Source organism: Oncorhynchus keta, chromosome 23 (assembly GCF_023373465.1).
Source record: "Oncorhynchus keta strain PuntledgeMale-10-30-2019 chromosome 23, Oket_V2, whole genome shotgun sequence".
NCBI lineage: Eukaryota > Metazoa > Chordata > Actinopteri > Salmoniformes > Salmonidae > Oncorhynchus > Oncorhynchus keta.
This window is the reverse complement of record NC_068443.1, coordinates 11,306,778-11,330,066: the sequence shown is the minus strand read 5'-3', so window position 1 is coordinate 11,330,066 and position 23,289 is coordinate 11,306,778. Positions and strand designations below refer to the sequence as shown.

General features: G+C 43.3%; 2 protein-coding genes across 5 annotated transcripts in view; both read right to left on the bottom strand.

Annotated features, from left to right (window-relative positions):
• Positions 1-10,237, bottom strand: part of LOC118376439 (WD repeat-containing protein 47-like) — a 44,423-nt gene extending 34,186 nt beyond the window's left edge. The window contains exons 1-8 of the mRNA XM_052476346.1: positions 9,861-10,237; positions 6,414-6,583; positions 5,472-5,555; positions 5,167-5,251; positions 3,314-3,445; positions 1,186-1,362; positions 513-1,015; positions 5-113 (exon numbers count right to left, since the gene is read on the bottom strand). Coding sequence (XP_052332306.1) covers positions 5-113; positions 513-1,015; positions 1,186-1,362; positions 3,314-3,445; positions 5,167-5,251; positions 5,472-5,555; positions 6,414-6,571 — 1,248 coding nt within the window. The 5' untranslated portion in view covers positions 6,572-6,583; positions 9,861-10,237. The remainder of the gene's footprint in view (positions 1-4; positions 114-512; positions 1,016-1,185; positions 1,363-3,313; positions 3,446-5,166; positions 5,252-5,471; positions 5,556-6,413; positions 6,584-9,860) is intronic.
• Positions 10,238-10,825: 588 nt separating this feature from the next.
• The window catches only part of LOC118376442 (calmodulin-regulated spectrin-associated protein 2-like), a 135,044-nt gene continuing 122,580 nt past the window's right edge, over positions 10,826-23,289 (bottom strand). For 3 of the 4 annotated variants that reach the window (XM_052476334.1, XM_052476332.1, XM_052476335.1), the window contains 7 exons: positions 22,034-22,170; positions 20,522-20,730; positions 18,135-18,231; positions 17,730-17,810; positions 13,628-13,842; positions 13,346-13,464; positions 10,826-13,247 (listed from right to left, as the gene is read on the bottom strand). In XM_052476334.1, coding sequence (XP_052332294.1) covers positions 12,945-13,247; positions 13,346-13,464; positions 13,628-13,842; positions 17,730-17,810; positions 18,135-18,231; positions 20,522-20,730; positions 22,034-22,170 — 1,161 coding nt within the window. In that variant the 3' untranslated portion in view covers positions 10,826-12,944. The remainder of the gene's footprint in view (positions 13,248-13,345; positions 13,465-13,627; positions 13,843-17,729; positions 17,811-18,134; positions 18,232-20,521; positions 20,731-22,033; positions 22,171-23,289) is intronic. The other variant, XM_052476333.1, reaches the window with a different exon arrangement.

Sequence of the window (23,289 nt, the reverse complement as noted above, 5' to 3'; positions counted from 1 at the left end):
TTACCTCGTTCCTCTCTGCAGAGCCTGGTGACGGGGCGTCCTCTCCAGGGGCGGAGTCGGGGCGCAGGGTGCCTGAACTCATCATCTTATCCACAGGCGTGTCCGTCCTGGAGCTACAGAGACAGACCCAGAGAGACCACATTAATGGACTACGTAATGTGCATGTCACTGCATTAACGACTGCTGTAATGTCCAGACACTCCTCAGATAATCACTACTGTCACTCTGCTACTCCTTAATAAGTGGGTGTTGATTGAGCATCACTGAGCGTCTTCTTCAACAGTCGTTGAAGGTAGAGGCTCTCTAGTGCTTCCTACTACAGAGCTTAGTCCTCCGTCTACTCCAGGCTGAATCCAACAGGTGAAATCATGTCAACGCTTAGCCTACCCTAGACGATGCTCGGCCATTCTTCTACAGGAAAACTATAATGACTTGTCATGCCCGTACTACATAAGAAAAATATGTTTTGTAAAAAGTGCAACATAAATCTAAAGTATCCTCATCTTTCGCACCTCTCAGGAGACTCCTCAAAGATGCTGTGGCAGTCATGGCTGTCCAGCATCAGACTCCTGCTCAGACTCTGACCCCCCGTGTGGAAGTTAGCGAAGGAATGAGACATGGGGGACATCCCCTTCCTCCCTGCCGTGTCCACCCCTGGGCCCCTCTTCTCCTGGCCAGACAGCCCATATGACAGGCCATCCAGGGCCGGGTTCAGAGACCGGGACATGTAGGTGTCTGCGGACTGGGGGCGGCGGAGGGGCGAGGAGGGGTAGGGGGATAGTTTGCTGATGAGAGGGGTGAGGAGGTCTGCGTAGCTGGCCTTGGCAGGCTTGGCCAGGCGGTCCACATGGATCTGAAGCAACTTCTGCTCGAAGGCACAGGAAAAGACACTGTGGGACAGGTTCTGCATCCAGGACAGTAAGGACAGGTCCAGGTCGTCACAGCCGTTCCCACACAGCATGTCCACCCCTAGGAGCACCTCGCCCTCTGTGATCTCCTCGCCTGTCGCCTTGCTCTGGAGACAGAGGCACACAATATATTAGTTAGTCAATCAATCATTAAACTAACTAAATCAACCAATCCATCTAGCCATTCATCCTATTCACCAAGCATGAATATCATATATGATCTAAATTGCATGTCATTTGTACAATGCTTTGTAACAGAACACTTGGATCCCCCCACCTGACAGAACTCTACGCAGCACTCATACAGAACTCCTTTAATGAGGAGCTGGAAGAGGCGGTTCCCTGAGGCAGTGAACCCCGCCTCACTCAGCTTCCTGTCTGCAGGGATGAACTCTGCCACCATGGTGCACGCCTCCTCAAAACAGTGCACCCGTGCCGTGCTGGGGTTCCAGTCCTGGAGGTGAAACATTTATTCAATTCATACTTTAGTCATTTAGATAAAAACCCACCCATGACACCAGGGTCATCTCATAATAATACATTTGGAGACAGTTGGAAAACTTCCACACTGAACAAATAAGATCTAGCTATAGATGAATAAGAAAACATGCTATTGAGTTATGGATACATAATATAAACATACAGTACCAGTCAACAGATTGGATACCCCCACAAGGGTTTCTTTATTTGGACTATTTTCTACATTGTATAATAGTGAAGACATCAAAACTATGAAATAACCATCATGATGTAGTCACCTGGAATGCATTTCAATTAACTGTTGTGCCTTGTTAAAAGTTAATTTGTGGAATTTCTTTCCTTCTTAATGCATTTCAGACAATCAGTTGTGTTGTGACAAGGTAGGGGGGTATACAGAAGACAGCTCTATTTGGCAAAAGACCAAGTCCATATAATGGCAAGAACAGCTAAAATAAGCAAAGAGAAACGACAGTCAATCATCCAAGTGCAGTCGCAAAAACCATCAAGCGCTTTGATGAAACTGGCTCTCATGAGGACCTCCACAGGAAAGGAAGACAGAGTTACCACTGCTAAAGATAAGTTCATTAGAGTTAACTGCACTTCAGATTGCAGCGCAAATAAATGCTTCAGAGTTCAAGTAACAGACACATCTCAACATCAACTGTTCAGGGGAAACTGTGTGAATCAGGCCTTCATGGACACCAATAAAAAGAAGAGACTCGCTTCTGCCAAGAAACACGAGCAATAGACATTAGACCGGTGGAAATCTTTATTTTGGTCTGATGAGTACAAATTTGAGATTTTTGGTTCCATGTCTTTGTGAGACACCGTAAGTGAACGGATGATCTACGCATGTGTGGTTCACATCATGAAGCATGGAGGAGGAGGTGTGATGGTGCTTTGCTGGTGACACTGTCTGTGATTTATTTAGAATTCAAGGCACACTTAACCAGCATGGCTACCACAGCATTCTGCAGCGATACGCCATCCCATCTGGTTTGCGCTTAGTGGAGCTATCATTTGTTAATTAACAGGACAATGACCTAACACACCTTCAGGCTGTTTAAATAGCATTTTGACTGAGAAGGAGAGTGATGGAGTGCTGCATCAGATGACCTGGCCTCCACAATCACCCGACCTCAACCCAATTGAGATGGTTTGGGATGAGTTGGACCACAGAGTGAAGGAAAAGCAGCCAACAAGTGCTCATGTAAGCGGTGGTGTTCGCTAATAGCGGTTCAAATCGGTGACGTCACTCGCCTCGAGACCTTGAAGTAGTGGTTCCCCTTGCTCTGCAAGGGCCGCGGCTTTTGTGGAGCGATGGGTAACGATGCTTCGTGGGTGTCAGTTGTTGATGTGTGCAGAGGGTCCCTGGTTCGAGGCCGGCGAGGGAACGGACTAAAATTTTTAACTCAGCATGTGGAAACTCCTTCAAGACTGTTTGGAAAAGCATTCCTCATGAAGCTGGTTGAGAGAATCCTAAGAGTGTGCAAAGCTGTCATCAAGTCAAAGGGTGGCTACTTTGAAGAATCTAAAATATATTTAGATTTGTTCAGCACTTTTTGGGTAACTGCATGACTCCATATGTGATATTTCATAGTTTTGATGTTCTACAATGTAGAAAATAGTAAAGAATTAAAGAAAAACCCTTGAATGAGCAGGTGTATCCAAACTTTTGACTGGTACTGTATGTTTATTATTAATCTATAGCTATATCATAAGCGCTCACACATACTTATAACAATGTAATACTGCCCTTTGATACCTGCTTTAAGTAAACCATTACCCACATTTCTTCAAAGTAAATACTATCATCAATCACAGTGCTAGAATAAAATTATTATTACATATATGCATTATTATTATTTGAAATGAACAGATACCATTCATAAGATCAGATGCCATAACTATAAAACATGTCATGCCTTGAACTCAGCGTGGTTGGTGAGACGAGGCAGAGTGAGGAGCAGACATAGCTTGCTGTAGTCATCTTTAGATGGACAGAACTCCTCCAGGGCATGAAGACACTTCACCGACTCCTGCATGGTGAACTCCAACTGAGAAAGAAGAGAGAGTTTAGATTTTGAGCCACCTCACATTGACTCATGTTTCCCTCACATGTAGCAGTGTAGAGTGTTCACACACACAAAAATGCATATTTATTCATTTCTAGAGGCAATGTGGCATCCCTTAAGACTCAACATTCCCTCAGAGACTGAGAGAGAAGGGGGGGGTGAAACATAAGGGTTTTGAACATCCAAACCCAGAATGTCTGTAGATCCTGTAGAAGAGTAGCTACTTGTTATCGGTTTCTGAGGCCTAGATTATAACTGCCAAGGTAGAAGGGAACAGATTGCTATCATGTCCAAGGAGAAAAATGCCAGCGTTGCTTTGAACTGCTTCAAATAAATGTGTAAAAGAGATTTTCACAAGAAACAAATCTAGACCGAACACAAACACATTGAAACTTGTGAAATCAGACTCACGTGTCACACACACTAACTCATGCTGGGTAAAAGATCAGAATTGGGCTGCCTGTGTGAACGCAACCTTGTACACAAACACAGGAGGAGCCCACACTAATCCAGTCAGGAGAAACAAGCTGGTTTCAGATCTGCATTCTCTGTGACTAAGCTAATATAGGACAAGGAGTAGAGAAAGCTCAGAGATTGTGTGTTTACTAGGAACAAAAAAAAGAGGCAGTGACAGATGGAGAAAGAAAGGAGGGCTGTTTCGTGATTTGTGGCAAATTTGTTTGCTCATTCAGAGGGAGACAGAGGAGACAGGTAAACAAAGACAGGAAGATGGAATATGTAATGCCAGAGACAGACAACTAGAACAAGGTCCGGCAAGGAAGGAAGAGGGCGAGAGAGAGAGGTGGAGACCCTATTCGTACTACAGCCATCAGCACATTGCTAAACCCCTGTACATAGCTGATGTAAAACCCTGTACATAGCTGATGTAAAACCCTGTACATAGCTGATGTAAAACCCTGTACATAGCTGATGTAAAACCCTGTACATAGCTGATGTAAAACCCTGTACATAGCTGATGTAAAACCCTGTACATAGCTGATGTAAAACCCTGTACATAGCTGATGTAAAACCCTGTACATAGCTGATGTAAAACCCTGTACATAGCTGATGTAAAACCCTGTACATAGCTGGTGTAAAACCCTGTACATAGCTGGTGTAAAACCCTGTACATAGCTGATGTAAATCCCTGTACATAGCTGATGTAAAACCCTGTACATAGCTGGTGTAAAACCCTGTACATAGCTGATGTAAATCCCTGTACATAGCTGGTGTAAAACCCTGTACATAGCTGATGTAAAATATAGCCCTGTACATAGCTGACATAGCTGAAAACCCTGTACATAGCTGGTGTAAAACCCTGTACATAGCTGATGTAAATCCCTGTACATAGCTGATGTAAATCCCTGTACATAGCTGGTGTAAAACCCTGTACATAGCTGATGTAAATCCCTGTACATAGCTGGTGTAAAACCCTGTACATAGCTGATGTAAAACCCTGCACATAGCTGATGTAAAACCCTGTACATAGCTGGTGTAAAACCCTGTACATAGCTGACATGACACTTGAAATGTCAATCTTTTTTTAAACCTTTTGAGTGCAATATTTACTGTTAAATTTGAATAATAGTTTGTCTTCTCATTTTTGTTTATTTCACTCGTAATGTAAACACGTTTTCCATGCCAATAAAGCCCCCTTTCAAATGATTTGAGAGAGTGGGGCTATTCTTTGTCTGTTGACTCACATGCTGTGGCTCGTCCTCAGCAGACATGGCGTTGTTCACACACAGGGCCTCTAAAAACTTCTGCTTCAGGACGATGTAACGGAACCTACGACAACAATATATTATGGCCCAAGAACATGTCTCAGAAAAGTAATTGAAACCCAGCATCTGCCTGTACAGTCAAGCCTGGGTGTCAGGTTGCTAACGTGTAGTTGTTTGAAAAGGCAATAATGTAGCATTGCTAAGTGTAGAAATAGTCAGGTACAGTCAGACTAAATACATTCATTTCTGACCACAGAATTCGTGTCATATTAATGAAGTCTAACCTTTTCCTGTCAAACTTGTCCATGCACTCCAGCGGCTGAATAAACTGAAGCACCTCGTCCCACTGCCCATCTAGCACCAGTTGCCTGGACAGAGAAACAACAAGTCAACAAAAAGGGGAGACAATAAATTGTGTGTAAAATACTCTGTGTTAGTGACAGCTAATGCAGCCCCTGTTACGTGCTCTGAGGCTATTCACACTAGCGAGATCATTTCAGTAAACGTCATAATACAGAAACAAAACCACAGAACAAAAACCCAACCAAACATGTAAACAAGGGATTCTCCAATTCACTTCCCTGCTTGCCATCTCCTACGGAAACAGATTGTCTTGATTGGTCAGTGTCATACAGGGGAAGATAAGACAGGCAGTGAATGGTCACCCGGTAACAGTGGGGTCCTCTGTGTGAAAGGGAGTCCAACTCCAGTCATTTCACAAACTCAGCTGAGTGGAATACCAAAGTGGTGTAACAGTACACTGTTGGCTGACATTTAAAAGGGGCACTCCAATCCAGTCTAGCATAGAGGTGGTCTGGATCATTATTGCATGAACAAAGGAATTTATAATACAATTTCTGAACATTGTGTTTCAGCACTTAGTTCAGCAACCAGTGACCTATTAATATGAGCCTGAAAAATGGCACTTCCAAATAATTATAATTAACTCTAATTAATCTGTCAACTGTTGCTTTGCAGCAATCGCTCATGGAGGTGTCCTGATATGCTATGGGAGAGTCCCAAACCCTTTGTATTTCTAACACTATCCACATAGTGAGACCCAAACAGTAATGTCAGGGACATATTCATTAGGGCACACGTAACAAAACATTTTGCAACAGAAAACGAAAATGGACATTCCTTATTGGATAGCCCAAGTAGTCTCTCTGTTTTATTTTTTTGTTGCTGTTTGCTGCCTAATAAATACGACCCAAGCCTTTGTGTACCTGAGGAAGAGCATGTCGTCAGAGTAGAGTCCGTTGATGACTCCACTCTCCTTCTCCAGGGCCAGCATGCTAATGTGGAGCTTTCTGGAGTTGAGGAAGTCTAGGATCACCTTGATGATCTCCACCTCCTTCACATTGATGATCTCCTCCGCTGTCATGGTGACGACAGACTGACACACACACCAACAACAAAACTCAGGGTAAGTAAACACACCATAAATGGAGGCTCTCATGTTGATTGTAGAAAGGCAGCCTAGTATCTGTCTGCTTAACAATAAATTCTTAATGTAACACAACGTCTCTTTATTGCCACAATGTGTTCAACAGTCTTTGTTGCTCCTGATATTTTCACTTGGCCAACAACTGTTACAACTGACCTTGTTTACTTTTGAATAGACATTCAAGAAGTCTAGCTTAATATATTTCTATTCCTCCCAGAAAACAAGCTAAGGGAAACCCCGGCCTGCTCAATGTGAACGACATGACGAAATCCTCAATTCAACATAATGGAATCAAGCCCCAATCTGACCACTGTGATTAGCAGATTAACAGCAAATCAGCGTCAGTAAAAAGTCTGCAGCAGAGAGTTAATCCAATCACAGCTGTGCTATTAATTATGTAGTAATAACAGTAACACATTATGGATTAGGATCGCATTAATGGAAAATTGACTAAATTTGGAAACCCCATGCCAGGAAGACTAACAGACGTGAACTGTAACCTATCATATTTACTGTCACTTTTGTTCAATGGTTCACCAGGGGATAAAAATAGGAGAAATAAAATTGATTTAAGTTACTGTCATGATAATTAGGATTTGAGCCACAAATTATGACAATTGCCATCAACCCTACATGTGCAAACAAGTTATATTGCCGCCGATTTAATTGATTTACTGCTTAGGCTACAGTTGCACAGGGGATAACGCAGCCTGAATGCTGAGTAAGGATTTAGATCAGGGTGTCAAACATACGGCCCGCGGGCCGGAACCGGCCCCCAAGGAGGTTCGATCAGGCCCGCAGGATAATTTGAAAGTGGAAAAAATGCATAAAAGACATGGAATTAATATTTTTAATTCGCTGCAATTCATGGATTATCCGCTAAGGGGCGCACTCTTTCCATCAGAGTAGAAGACAAGCCGCATCACTGAGACAGACTGAAAACAGCAGACGGTATCAATGCGCCATCTGCTGCTTGTTACGACGTTGTTAATATCATTAGCCAAAATGTCGTTATCCAAACGGAGAAAAGTAGATAAGGAGTGTAGAATTTTCAAAGAAAAATGGACCACGTCCTATTTATTTACAGAGATGCACGGAAAACCTTTGTGCTTGGTGTGTTTGCAACAAGTTTCGGTATTGAAGGAATATAATATTCGACGCCACTACGAGACTCATCACAGCGAAAAATATGACGGCTTGCAAGGACAACTGAGAAGAGATAAGATTAACGAATTGCTGGCGGGTCTGAGGAAACAGCAGTCAACTTTCATCCAGAGCCGAGAAGTCAGTGAAGCAGCGGTAAAAGCCAGCTACCTAATTGCTAGCGAAATAGCATTAGCATCGAAGCCGTATTCCGACGGTGACTTTGTTAAACGATGCATGATGAAGGCGGCTGAACTTGTATGTCCCGAGAAGCGACAAGCTTTTGCCAATATTAGCCTGACGAGGAATACTCGGCAGATTTGAAGGGCAAATTTGCCTCTAGGTCTGGACAGATTTTATCAGTATCTACTACCAGGGTACCCCAAATTAACAGCCCTGGCTGCTAAAATTTTGTGCATGTTTGGGACAACCTACCTTTGTGAACAAATTTTCTCAGTGATGAATATCAATAAAACAAAAATGCGTTCAAGGCTCACAAACAAGCACTTAAATGACATTCTGAAAGTGACAGCTAGTCAGGACATGACACCTGGTGTTGATGCACTTGTACAGGCCAAAAGATGCCAAGTTTCAGGTACAAATACAAGTCCAGACTAGACTAACACCTTTAAAATGCTGCCTTAGATACTGTTTGCATTGAAAGAATACAGCTCTGTGAAGATGAATCCTTACTGTGGTGATTTAAAAAATGTGCACTTTAATGTTAGTCAGCAGCTTCAAAACAAAAGTTGTGTGATGGAATTCTACTGTTCATACAACTCCATACATTTTCAGTATGTATTGTATGTGTATGTATGTTTCATGTATGAAGTTTACAGATTTACAGGACAGGCGAACACTTTCTTCATTACACATTTAAAATCACTCTCCTTAGTTTGTAAGGTGTACGCAGGGATTACATTTAGATTTTATATGCGTATGTGTAAGTGGTTTAAAAATTCCTTTCTTTAAAAGTCTCATTTAATCTTAAAGTGCATTACTATATTTTTCAGTACCAATTAAAGTTTTGTGCCTTTGTACAATCAGTGGGATCAGTTGCAATGCATATTTGTGAATGATAAAAGTAAATTGCACATTTGTCTAAGGAAATATGAGGTGTTTCATGAAATGTTTTGTAAAAGGATAGTTCATTAAATTTCAATATTTTCCTAATGTTCTTGTGCTTCTTTACACCAAAACAAAGGAAAGACATGATATTTTGGTTATTTATAGCAGAGTATGGTATAATTTTAATGGTCCGGCCCACTTGACATCTCCCTAGGCCGTATGTGGCCCACGATGCGAAATGAGTTTGACACCCCTGATTTAGATAGTTACAGTAGGTCAATAGTCCTGCTATCTTGGTGTTGCACTGCAATCTGCATTGTTATTAACAACATGTCCAAGCAAGTGGTTGCTCAAAACATACTGATACATGTCACAACATTCTGCTTTTACATTTAGTATAAGAATAGGTGCAATCAACAAAAAGCAAGGTTAGATATCTGGCAATCAACAAAACATTCAGATAAGAAAATTAACAACCAAACTGCATTGCTGGTGACACTTACAACAGCAGCAAGGAAACTATGCGCAGCGCATCACCTAAAAATAGGTTGAACTAGCCAACTAGTTAATTGTAAAACTTATAACGTTATATAGGGTTCCAATAAATCAACATCTATTTACAATCTCGAACTTGCTAACAATGTAGCTAGGCACTGCAGCTATGGGTGGGGTTCAACACATACAATTAGCTAGCTAGCTACTAACATTAGCTAAGTAACGTTAGTTAGCTAGCTGCTTCACCCCAACCGGTTCTTGTCTGATGTTATGAAATAAACGACACGAAAAGCACACATTTCTCCGAAATACTAACTAACTACCTAACATGAGCATATGTTAAGTACTGTTGTCAGGAACGCAGACCGAAAACCGCTATGACAGATTCAGACCATGACCAGAAGAATGGCTAGCCAGGCCAAGCGAGAGACATGCATCATCCGCTAGCAGCACAGACGGGATGGGTGGCGAGGCTTCCCACGCATTAACAAACACGCCCTCGAAGCGATTTAAAGCTCACCTTGGTCTAAAAATACATGGGCTGAAAAGACACGCTCCTTAGATTTGTTTCCGTTGTTGAAAATCGTAGCTGTCCGAGCGATTCTCCTTCGTTTTGTTCGTCAGTCTCTTTTGTTGTTTGTCTCTCCCTTTCTGTTGTCTCCTCGGATCGATTTCTGCTGCTGGTAGTCTGCTACCCAGCCCCTTCGGTTGTCAAGCGCAACGCTTCGTCTGTCTACCAATCAAACCCCAGTATTTTCACAGAGGCGCCCCAAGCGTCTCTTCTCTTGCGACATAAAACCCGCATAGCCCTTGCGATAACGATCGACATTTCCCTACCATCCATTGAACATGATCATCAAATAAACTGTAATCAACGTCCAATTATGCCACTTGGAATGAGATAATTACTTGTCAGGTGTGTGTCACTTCCAAACCCAAGAGAGGACAGGATGTTGGGTGGATAATCCCATGCCTTCACCTCCCAGATTAGGAAATGTTCCATGTACGTGTAATCGCAGATTCACCGTGGGATATTCAACAGTCGGGTAAATGCAATGAAATGCTTGAAGGACATGGCCCTCTGAAAAGGTTTAAAGAGGATTACGACAGACAAGTGATACGATGTAAATCTGGTTGCTATTATTCTCATTTGATTGCCTAAGGTTGTTCTTGGGTGCAAGAGAGGACGAATAGTGTATTATTTCTCAATCATTAGGTTTTCTTTGAGAAAACAGTAAAAGAACAGTAAAATGACAAACTGTTCATCTTGATATTTTTTTTACCACTGGTATGTAATCCCTGTATGTAAAACCTATATATGAGGTCTTAACCATCATGGCACAGAAGGTGTGTTTGTTTGCCCTGCGGCCTCAGGTTGCAGGTTCAAGACCCACTTGTTATGTAATGCAGTAACAACAAAGAATAAACATCAGAGCGAGCCTAAGTGGATAACCAAGCTTCAAAAACATTGATCACACGTTTCAATGAAAATTAACATTTTAATATAGTTCAAATGAATATATAAAAATAACATAAATACATGAACAGGGTTAAAATAAAATGAATTTAGATTGTGAAAAACCCAGAATGGCATCACATACATATGTGATAATCCACTACCGACAACAGTATGCAGTGGGACAGTCTGCAGTCATTTCTCTTGCTATGTGTTGCCCGTCACTCATACCCTCTCATGCTTTCAAAACACTCCCTTTTGAGACAGATATGCTGCTCACATGAAATCTCAAAATGGAAAATGGTTTACGAAAAAACACCTGACAAAATAGTGTATATAATGTACAGCGTAAACACTGCTTTACTTCAAATAAAATAAACGTTTCCTTCCATAGGTTAGAAGAATGTCAAATGTTAAAGCATAATGTAACAGTAGAAATGTTTCATCTTTCTGTGATCTACTTTATGTAAGTACGCAGTTATACAACAAATACTGCAATCTACAGTGGGAAAGTATCATGAATTGCTATCGATTATTTACTCTCAATTGTATATGTACACATAGATGTATTGTGGACTACTTTGAGTGTAAAGGGAATTCAACAGTTAAGATACTATCCACAATAAAGTCAAATGCTTTTGAATATCTGTGAGGTCCAAACACATACTGTATCCCAACAATATCCTTTATAAGACATTTTCTCTGAGTTGCACTGACACATGACACAATTTGTGAAGCTTGCTGCTATTCTACAGCTGTAAATCGTCGTGTCAGTGACATTGAACAGCTTAAATGTTTAAACAACTAAAGGCCCCATATATTAAGTTTATGTACGTCCATATTAAATGATAAACGCTAGTTTGACTCATTCATTTTGAATGGAATAGGTATTTATGTACAAACTAAATTAACTTATACAATGTATATAGTCTTAAAGTATATTTATATTTCTGTCAATGAAATTTTAAGACTTCCAAAGTCTTATCAAAAACATAAAATATATTAAGTCAGTTGCTGACATTCCCGTGAACTACAGATTCAATCAAAAGTGGACACACCTACTCATTTCAAGGGTTTTTCTTTAATTGGACTATTTTCTACTTTGTAGAATAATAGTGAAGACATCAAAACCACGAAATAACACATATGGAATCAAGTAGTAACCAAAAAAGTGTTAAATAAAAAAATATATATATATTTGAGATTCCTCAAAGTAGCCACCCTTTGCCTTGACAGCTTTGCACACTCTAATATTGTACAATGTAGAAAATAGTAAAAATAATCAAAAACCCTTGAACGAGTAGGTGTGTCTAAACTTTAGACTGGTTCTGTAGATGATACTTAAATCAATGATTTTACAATCTAGTTCTTATCGAAAGTAACATCAACCTATTTCTGAGGTATTCACCTCACTCAATCTTGGCAATTGTTTACACATTACACAAACGCAACTGCTCAGTCTTCTCTTTCAGCCAGAGAGAAAAGCAAGCCTGACACACAGCCAATCATCCTAAACTCACACAAACATCACAACTGGCGCTTAAATATAACATAATCGCTGTGCTTTCATATGACACACAAAACAAGCATAAGGCCAAACATGATGAACAGAGAGAACTCAAACTCGGTCTATTTCAGAGAGATGACATTCAGTGCTCCAGTGGTCTGATTCAGTAAGGCTTTCATCAGCCCCCTCTTTTTTGGACACCCACGCATGCTGACGAACACACACACGCGTGCTCCATTAGAATGACTCTGCCCCCCCCCCCACAGTCTTGCATAACAACAACAATGTCCCTTGAGGCTTGTGTTGTTTTCTTCTCCTACATTCCAGTAATACTTTCAGCAGTATTTTCTTAAGAAGAAAAACCCTTCTACATAATCATCCAATTATACTGTATATCAGACCCAGATGAATGCTGAGTTGAAGTGTTCTGGGGATATCTTACTGGGAAAAAACATTAGAACGCTGGACTCTGTAGCACCGTTCATACCAAACCAGACCCTGTAATACCCCAGGTCATACACAGACCTGGGTCCGTTCCTGGGTCAGATAACCCACAGAGTCTCCCCTCAGTCCTCAACTATAACCCAAGACACCGAACAACAATATCCTTGGTTTGTTATGAAAACGGCTTGTTGCTGTGACTACTTGAGACTACCCAGTTTCTTGGGTGTGCCCAGTTTCTTGGTCTGCCACAGGTGGGGGGCGATGGTGATGGCGTCTACACTAGCCGACATGGTCTTGGCTGGGATGTGGCTGAACTGCTTCCTGTCCGAGTTGTACTTGTACAGTCCCTCGATCATCTTGGCCGTGATGCTCTTTGGCCCGATGCCCGCCAGCTTGGTGATCTCCTCCGTCTCTGGACAGTAGGAGTACACCGAGCGGAACTGGCAACCCGTGTCCCGGAATAGAAGCAGGAAGTTGTTGGCCCCCGACCTCTCCATTTCCTGAAAGAGACAGGGAAGGCAAACAAAGGAACAAAACATGAAGTGAAAGAGTGAAGTAAAATGAGAGAAAGTAGCAGAGTGTACATCAAACGGCCTACATCTATTATCTTGTTCTTCTGCTCCTCGTTGACCTTGCCCGCCAGGCAGCAGTGGGCCAGTGCATTCTGGATGATATGCTTGTTGGACTTGGCACTGGGCTCCTTGTACAGCTTTGGGCCTGAGGGAAAAAGCAGACACCAGCATAAGGTATGCAGTGACATACTAAGAGAAAGTCAGAACACAGCCTGTTCTACACATGGACCAGAGAGCTCCAGTATACTGCAGTAGTTTGGTCTCCTTTTGAAAGCAGAATGCTGTTATTGTAGTGGAGCTGTCCGTACCTGTGTACTCTTGGTTGGAGGGAGTGGAGGAGGTTGTGGAGTCGTTCTCCCAGTCCTTCTCTCCGTTACGAGACGGGCAGGATGACAGATTGCCCTCTGCAGAGTCTGGCCTCGCAGAGTCTGGTCTCGCAGAGTCTGGCCTCGCAGAGTCTGGCCTCGCAGAGTCTGGTCTCGCAGAGTCTGGCCTCGCAGAGTCTGGCCTCGCAGAGTCTGGCCTAGGGATTTACACACACACATAAACAGTACATTGACACACACACACACGCAGACACACACACACACAGGAACAAGAAAACACACATGCCAGAACACACAGAATAACAGACACACACAGACACGTTCACAAAAAACAGAGACCGACAGAGACAGACAGACATAGAGACAGACACAGAGACCGACAGAGACAGACAGACATAGAGACAGACACAGAGACAGACAGACATAGAGACAGACACAGAGACAGACAGACATAGAGACAGACACAGAGACAGACAGACACAGAGACATATACAGAGACAGACAGACATAGAGACAGACACAGAGACAAAAACACAGACATATACAGAGACAAACACAGACAGATAAAGAGAAACAGGGTCAGACACTGTGACACAGTTCTCCCAGGCAGCCCTCCCTGTTCCCTCCTATTAGATCCTGCACAGTGATCTCTCCGTGGCTGGGGTCAGATCAGAAGCATGTGCAGTGGAGCAATGCAAAGCTACAGTTCAGTCCTACATTCTGTCTGCTAGGATATTGAGGAGAGACTGCAGTAGGCTACAGCAGCTTTAGGCAACCGTACAGTAACAAGACACACAGTATCCCACTGCAGCAGGCAGCCTCATGTCCCAGGCCCAGGCTTAGTCATGTCCTGGTTGGGGTTAGGGTTAAGGACTCCGCATGATGAAACAGTTCTGTAGAGTTTGTGTATATATTATGATGACATTTTGTGACGTTTTTGGACTTCGGTGAGGTTTTTTTCGGCTGTCTGGGCAAACAAAACATTTTCTGGAGGCAAGCCGAAGTTCTGAGCCGAAGTCTATGCCGCTTTGTCGGTGATTGGTTAACAGTAGGGATTCTTCAACAACGTTTTTGTTGTCATTCGACAAGAGATGACTCGTTTTCATTGAAAAATATTGCAACAAACATTAGTTCGATGTAAAATTGCGTGACTAAGATCTCCTCGGAAAAAACGTCAAAATGAATGACAGATTTATTGAGTTCTTAGATTCATTCTGACTATTTTGAGGAAATGTATGGCTATGGCGTCTCAAAATGGACAAACAGTACTATTGCCGTTTTTATATCATTTTTCAAGTGAAGGTCTTTTAAGGGAGTATGCGAGCACACTCGTTCGGTTAGGCTAGGCGCCAGCCGAACTGCGGCATGCTGACGCCTTTAGTGTGTAACCTAGCTTGAAGTCTCTGCATACAAAACAAAGGGACTGTAATCATTGTGATGTGATTCTGGGGGACAGCTGTGATTCAGAATGAGCCTGGCCGTGGGAGTCAGTGCCTTGGACGGGAAAGCGTCTGCCTGCTGCAGCTTGGATGGCTCTGGGTCTAGTATATAGAGGCAACAAGAACACACATCAGCTAAATCATGGAGCAGCTAGTCTGGAGCAGTCATCATGGAGCAGCTAGTCTGGAGCAGCTAGTCTGGAGCAGTCATCATGGAGCAGCTAGTCTGGAGCAGCTAGTCTGGAGCAGTCATCATGGAGCAGCTAGTCTGGAGCAGCCAGTCTGGAGCAGTCATCATGGAGCAGCTAGTCTGGAGCAGTCATCATGGAGCAGTCAGGAGCAGCTATCTGGAGCAGCTAGTCTGGAGCAGTCATCATGGAGCAGCTAGTCTGGAGCAGTCATCATGGAGCAGCTATCATGGAGCAGCTAGTCTGGAGCAGTCATCATGGAGCAGCTAGTCTGGAGCAGCTATCATGGGGCAGCTAGTCTGGAGCAGCTATCATGGGGCAGCTAGTCTGGAGCAGTGGTCTGGAGCAGCTACTGTAGAGCAGCTAGTCTGGAGCAGTCCTCATGGAGCAGCTAGTCTGGAGCAGGTATTATAGAGCAGCTAGCCTGGAGCAGTTATCATGAAGTAGCTAGTCTGGAGCAGGTATCATGGGGCAGGAGCAGCTAGTCTGGAGCAGCTAGTCTGGAGCAGCTATTGTAGAGCAGCTAGTCTGGAGCAGTCCTCATGGAGCAGCTAGTCTGGAGCAGGTGGTTATAGAGCAGCTATTATGGAGCAGCTAGTCTGGAGCAGTCCTCATGGAGCAGCTAGTCTGGAGCAGGTATTATAGAGCAGCTATCATGGAGCAGCTAGTCTGGAGCAGTCCTCATGGAGCAGCTAGTCTGGAGCAGGTATTATAGAGCAGCTATCATGGAGCAGCTAGTCTGGAGCAGTCCTCATGGAGCAGCTAGTCTGGAGCAGCTATTATGGGGCAGCTATCATAGAGCAGCTAGTCTGGAGCAGCTATCATGGGGCAGCTAGTCTGGAGCAGCTACCGTAGAGCAGCTAGTCTGGAGCAGTCCTCATGGAGCAGCTAGTCTGGAGCAGGTATTATAGAGCAGCTACCATAGAGCAGCTAGTCTGGAGCAGGTATTATAGAGCAGCTAGCCTGGAGCAGTTATCATGAAGTAGCTAGTCTGGAGCAGGTATTATGGAGCAGCTAGTTTGGAGCACTTATTATAGACAGCTATCATGGAGCAGCTAGTCTGGATTAGTTATCATGGAGCAGCTATCATGGAGCAGCTAGTCTGGAGCAGTTATCTTGAAATATCTAATCTGGAGCAACTATCATGGAGCTGTTATCATGGAGCAGCTATCATGGAGCAGCCTCAGAGCAGCTGAGTGCTGGAGCAGAGAAAGAGCAACGCTATCATAAAGCAGCTAGTCTGGAAGCAGGCATCATTATAATTAAGGCAGGAAGCTAAAGCATCATGTATGAATTATCAGGAAGTAGCTCATGTCTGAATTGAGGCAGGAAGCAAAGGCATCATGTATGAATTGAGGCAGGAAGCTAAAGGCATCATTATGAATTGAGGCAGGAAGCTTCATTATGAGAGGCAGGACGCTAGCATCATGGATGAAGCTGAGTCAGGATTAAAGGCATCATGTATGAATTGAGGCAGGAAGCAAAGGCATCATGTATGAATTGAGGCAGGAATCTTGAAGGCATCATGTAAATTGAGGCAGGAAGCTAAATGGCATCATGTATGAATGGAGGCAGGAAGCTAAAGGCATCATGTATGAATTGAGGCAGGAGCAAAGGCATCATTGAAATATCATGTATGAATAATCATGATGAATGAGGCTGGCATCATGTATCATGGGCAGCTGTTATCATGGAGCAGGAAGCTAAAGGCATCATGTATGAATTGAGGCAGGAGTGCTAAAGGCATCATGTATGAATTGAGGCAGGAAGCTAAAGGCATCATGTATGAATTGAGACAGGAAGCTAAAGGCATCATGTATGAATTGAGGCAGGAAGCTAAAGGCATCATGTATGAATTGAGGCAGGAAGCTAAAGGCATCATGTATGAATTGAGGCAGGAAGCTAAAGGCATCATGTATGAATTGAGGCAGGAAGCTAAAGGCATCATGTATGAATTGAGGCAGGAAGCTAAAGGCATCATGTATGAATTGAGGCAGGAAGCTAAAGGCATCATGTATGAATTGAGGCAGGAAGCTAAAGGCATCATGTATGAATTGAGGCAGGAAGCAGCTGTGGTACTGAGGGGAATGATTCTGCTGTTTTAAAGTAGGTAATTGGTCATCACTCAACTGATACAGCATGAACGTGAAATAACATATATTATCAATCAATCAAATGTATTTTATATAGCTCTTTTTACATTAAAAACATGTGTTCTCTATGGCACAGTTCATACTTAGAATTGATGTTGGTATACTGTATGCGTCTTGCTCAAACATTATCAAAACATATATGTGAGTGCTTTAAATATTCTGTCAGATGGGGATTTTTTTTTTGCAAAGATATTACCTCAGGTCAAAATGGAATTGATTGATTAATCTGGTCTGTGCAGTAGCAGAAACATAAAAGCTAGATAAAGGCCCTCGGCTGATCTAGGGAGGCAGGGGAGTTACTAACCTTCCCTTTCTCTCTTTGGGAGAGCTTAAAAAGAAAGAGATATGGCCTCTCACAGTGCCTAGTTTACTGCTTCTGGGGGGTCTGTGCAAAACAGAGGGGAAAACAGAGGAGAGAGGAATAGAGCGAGGAGGAGGAGAGAGAGAGGAAGATTAAGATGCAGAGGTTAAGATGCAGAATGAAAACAATTTTGGTTGCATTACATAGAAAGGTCATAAGACACATTAATGTCCTCTTGAAGGAGTATTCAAGCTCTTGATGCTCTGTAAGGCCTTTGTTGTTTCGTAGCCAGCCTGGGTGCCAGTCTGCTTAACTCAACTCCTTTGAGATTGTCATGCTAAAAGAGTTGGCTAAACCAGGAATGGGATAACTGTACTGTCTTTTTAATCAGCCAATAGCTGACCTCACCTGGGGGTCCTCTCATCTCCCGCGTTGCTGTCGTTGTCTGCCAGGTTGAGGGAGGCTAGGGACATGCTGGAGACTGAGTACCCACGCGGTCGAGTGCCTGGACGATGTAAACACAGAAGACATGTTTGAGTGTGTGTGTGTGTGTGTGTGTACTAAATACACATCTACAGTGCCTTTGGAAAGTATTCAGACCCTTTGACTTTTTCCACATTTTGTTAGTTTACAGCCTTATTCTAAAATGTATGAAATGTTTTTTCCCCTCATCAATCTACACACAGACCCTTTACTCAGTACTTTGTTGAAGTACCTTTGGCAGCGATTACAGCCTCAAGTCTTCTTGGGTATGAGACCACAAGCTTGACACACCTGTATTTGGAGAGTTTCTCCCATTCTTCTCTGCAGATCCTCTCAAGCTCTGTCAGGTTGGATGGGGAGTGTTGCTGCACAGCTATTTTCAGGTCTCTCCAGAGATGTTCGATCAGGTTCAAGTCCGGGCTCTGGCTGGGCCACTCAATGACATTCAGACACTCCCATGTTGTCTTGGCTGTGTGCTTGGGTCATTGTCCTGTTGGAAGGTGTACCTTTGCCCCAGTCTGAGGTCCTGAGAGTTTTGGAACAGGTTTTCATCAGGGAACTCTCTGTACTTTGCTCTGTTCATCTTTGCCTCGATCTTGACCAGTCTCCAAGTCCCTGCCGCTGAAAAACATCCCCACAGCATGTTGCCACAACCATGCTTCATCGTAGGGTTGGTGCCACGTTTCCATCAGACATGACGCTCTTGGTTTCATTAGACCAGAGGATCTTGTTTCTCATGGTCTGAGAGTCTGTAGGTGCCTTTTGACAAACTCCAAGCGGGCTGTTATGTGCCTTTTACTGAGGAGTGGCTTCCGTCTGGCCACTCTACCATAAAGGCCTGATTGGTGGAGTGCTGCAGAGATGGTTGTCCTTCTGGAAGGTTCTCCCATCTCCGCAGAGGAACTCTGGAGCTCTGTCAGAGTGACCATCGGGTTCTTGGGCACCTCCCTGACCAAGGCCTTTCTCCCCCTGATTGTTCAGTTTGACCAGGCGGCCAGCTCTAGGATAAGTCTTGGTGGTTCCAAACTTCTTCCATTTAAGAATGATGGAGACCAATGTGTTCTTTGGGACCTTCAATGCTGCATACATTTTTCTGTGCCTTGACATAATTCTGTCTCGGAGCTCTACGGACAATTCCTTCAACCTCATGGCTTGGTTTTTGCTCTGACATGCACTGTCAACTGTGGCACCTCATATAGACAGGTGTGTGCCTTTCCAAATCATGTACAATCAATTTGTAGAAACTTCTCAAGGATGATCAATGGAAACAGGATGCACCTGAGCTCAATTTCGCATCTCATAGCAAAGGATCTGAATACTTATGTAAATAAGGTATTTCTGTTTTGTTTTGTTTAAATACATACAAAAAAAATGTAAAAATCTATTTTCGCTTTGTCTTTGCCCTTAAGAAAGGTGGACTCCAATCCAGTTGTAGAAACGTCTCAAGGATGATCAAATGAAACAGGATGTACCTGAGCTCAATCTTGCATCTCATAGCAAAGGATCTGAATACTTATGTAAATAAGGTATCTGTTGTTTTGTTTGAATACATTCTTTATTTATATAAAAAAACTATTTTCACTTTGTCTGTGCCCTTGAGAAAGACACTTAACCTAATTTGCTCCAGGGGCGCCGCACTACTATTGCTGACCCTGTAAAACAACACATTTCCCTGCACCTGTCCCGTGAATGTAACAACACATTTCCCTGCACCTGTCCCGTGAATGTAACAACACATTTCCCTGCACCTGTCCCATGAATGTAACAACACATTTCCCTGCACCTGTCCCGTGAATGTAACAACACATTTCCCTGCACCTGTCCCGTGAATGTAACAACACATTTCCCTGCACCTGTCCCGTGAATGTAACAACACATTTCCCTTCACCTGTCCCATGAATGTAACAACACATTTCCCTGCACCTGTCCCGTGAATGTAACAACACATTTCCCTGCACCTGTCCCGTGAATGTAACAACACATTTCCCTGCACCTGTCCCATGAATGTAACAACACATTTCCCTGCACCTGTCCCGTGAATGTAACAACACATTTCCCTGCACCTGTCCCGTGAATGTAACAACACATTTCCCTGCACCTGTCCCGTGAATGTAACAACACAAAAATGTATTAGTCCCCACAAGGAAAAAGGCTATTTTAGAGTTAGGGGTTACAATTAGGGATAGTTTTAGGGTAAAGGAAAATAGGCTTTTGAATGGGAATACATTTTTGGGTCCCCACAAGGATAGTAAAACAAGCACCTGTGTTTGTGAGAATCTATTTGTATACTATTTGTAGTATGTGTGTGTTACCCGTGGCTCTGACGGGGGGCTTGGGTGACTCCATGACGTCCCTGTGGATGGATTTGGGGCGTGGCTTCTTTTTAAGACTTCCATGACGGGGCCTGACATCCATATCCTCCACCTGCTTCAAATGCTTCCTCCTCATGTACTCGTTCTTTATGTAATCTTTCCTCTGCTTCTCGTCCTCTCGCTTCTGCTGCTCCTCCTCTGCTTTCAGTCTAGGGAAAAGGGAGAAAAGAGATGAAGCTTCAATACTTCTGTGGGATTACCAAATAAGAGAAGTTACTAAGGTGCAGATTTTCACTGACTACATTCCAAGTGGAAGTTAAGATTTTTTAATTTTTTATCTTTATTTAACTAGGCAAGTCAGTTAAGAACAAATTCTTATTTTCAATGACGGCCTAGGAACAGTGGGTTAACTGCCTGTTCAGGGACAGAACGACAGATTTGTACCTTGTCAGCTCGGGGATTTGAACTTGCATCCTTCCGGTTACTAGTCCAACGCTCTAACCACTAGGCTACCCTGCCGCCCCAAGATCCATCCCTCAATGAATAGAAGAGAAGTTGCTTGGGTCTGAAACCAACACTAGTTTTCAGACTCCCTAATAGCAGTTTTCAGTCCCCTTAAAGGTAGTTTTCAGACTCCCTAATAGCAGTTTTCAGTCCCCTTAAAGGTAGTTTTCAGACTCCCTAATAGCAGTTTTCAGTCCCCTTAAAGATAGTTTTCAGACTCCCTAATAGCAGTTTTCAGACCCCTTTAAAGGTAGTTTTCAGACTCCCTAATAGCAGTTTTCAGTCCCCTTAAAGGTAGTTTTCAGACTCCCTAATAGCAGTTTTCAGTCCCCTTAAAGATAGTTTTCAGACATCCTAAGGGTAGTTTTCAGACATCCTAAGGGTAGTAGGGCACTGCGTTCATCCACCTCTGGCCTGCTCGCCTCCCTACCACTGAGGAAGTACAGTTCCCGCTCAGCCCAGTCAAAACTGTTCGCTGCTCTGGCCCCCCAATGGTGGAACAAACTCCCTCACGACGCCAGGACAGCGGAGTCAATCACCACCTTCCGGAGACACCTGAAACCCCACCTCTTTAAGGAATACCTAGGATAGGATAAGTAATCCTTCTCACCCCCCTAAAAGATTTAGATGCACTATTGTAAAGTGGCTGTTCCACTGGATGTCATAAGGTGAATGCACCAATTTGTAAGTCGCTCTGGATAAGAGCGTCTGCTAAATGACTTAAATGTAAAATGTAAATGTAGTTTTCAGACATCCTAAGGGTAGTTTTCAGACATCCTAAGGGTAGTTTTCAGACATCCTAAGGGTAGTTTTCAGACATCCTAAGGGTAGTTTTCAGACATCCTAAGGGTAGTTTTCAGACATCCTAAGGGTAGTTTTCAGACATCCTAAGGGTAGTTTTCAGACATCCTAAGGGTAGTTTTCAGACATCCTAAGGGTAGTTTTCAGACATCCTAAGGGTGGGCATAAGAGTAGAAAGGGTACAAGGCCTTGAAGGTGCAGACTGACCGTGCTTCCTCCTTCCTCTGCTCCTGCTCCAGCTCCTGCTGCTGTTTCTTCTCCTGTTTCTCCTTCTCTCTCCTCAGCCTCTTCTCCAGCAGAGCAGCCCTCTTCACCGCCATGTCCTCCTCTCCCTTCCCATCGTCCTGGAGGGGTACGGGTTGGACACAGAGTCAGAAAAAGGTTAGAAAATATTTCAGAATTTAAATGGCTGACACCAAATGGTTGACACCAAAGTTCTACTTAGAGTGGAAATTGTAATCTTGTTGTCATGGAACGTTCGGTGCCAACATGAAGGCTAGTTTACTTAGTTTTTTTTGTAGCTCCAGAGACTAAATGAGATCAGACAGCATTGTCACATCCTCTCACTTCAAAGATCCCTCATTAAGATCAGTCAAATGTATGTCAGGAGGAATTCAGGCATCCATTCCATCATGGCAGATGCATATGACCAATTTGAACCAGTTAGAACATGTTGTGCAGTGGTGACTAGATATTTTGTTTCCTGGGATAGGGACATGTTTGCTTCTACATCTGCATTGCTTGCTCTCTGGGATTTACGCTGGGTATCTGTATAGCACTTTGACAACTGCTCATGTAAAAAGGACTTAAAATAAATGTGATTGAATGAGTTGTGTCTGCTGAAAGTTGATGGTAGCTTCCAGAATATACACTGAGTAGCTGTTAGCTATCCCATCTGCAGTGGTATACTGTACAGTAGCTCAGTTGGCTCCATTCTCCTAGCATAGTTCTGAAGACTCCATTATCCTACAGTAGCATAGCTCTGTTGGCTCCATTCTCCTAGTATAGCTCTGCTGACTCCATTATCCTACAGTAGCATAGCTCTGTTGGCTCCATTCTCCTAGCATAGCTCTGCTGACTCCATTATCCTACAGTAGCATAGCTCTGTTGGCTCCATTCTCCTAGCATAGCTCTGCTGACTCAATTATCCTACAGTAGCATAGCTCTGTTGGCTCCATTCTCCTAGCATAGCTCTGCTGACTCCATTATCCTACAGTAGCATAGCTCTGTTGGCTCCATTCTCCTAGCATAGCTCTGCTGACTCCATTATCCTACAGTAGCATAGCTCTGTTGGCTCCATTCTCCTAGCATAGCTCTGCTGACTCCATTATCCTACAGTAGCATAGCTCTGCTGGCTCCGTTCTCCTAGCATAGCTCTGCTGACTCCATTATCCTACAGTAGCATAGCTCTGTTGGCTCCATTCTCCTAGCATAGCTCTGTTGACTCCATTCTCCTACAGTAG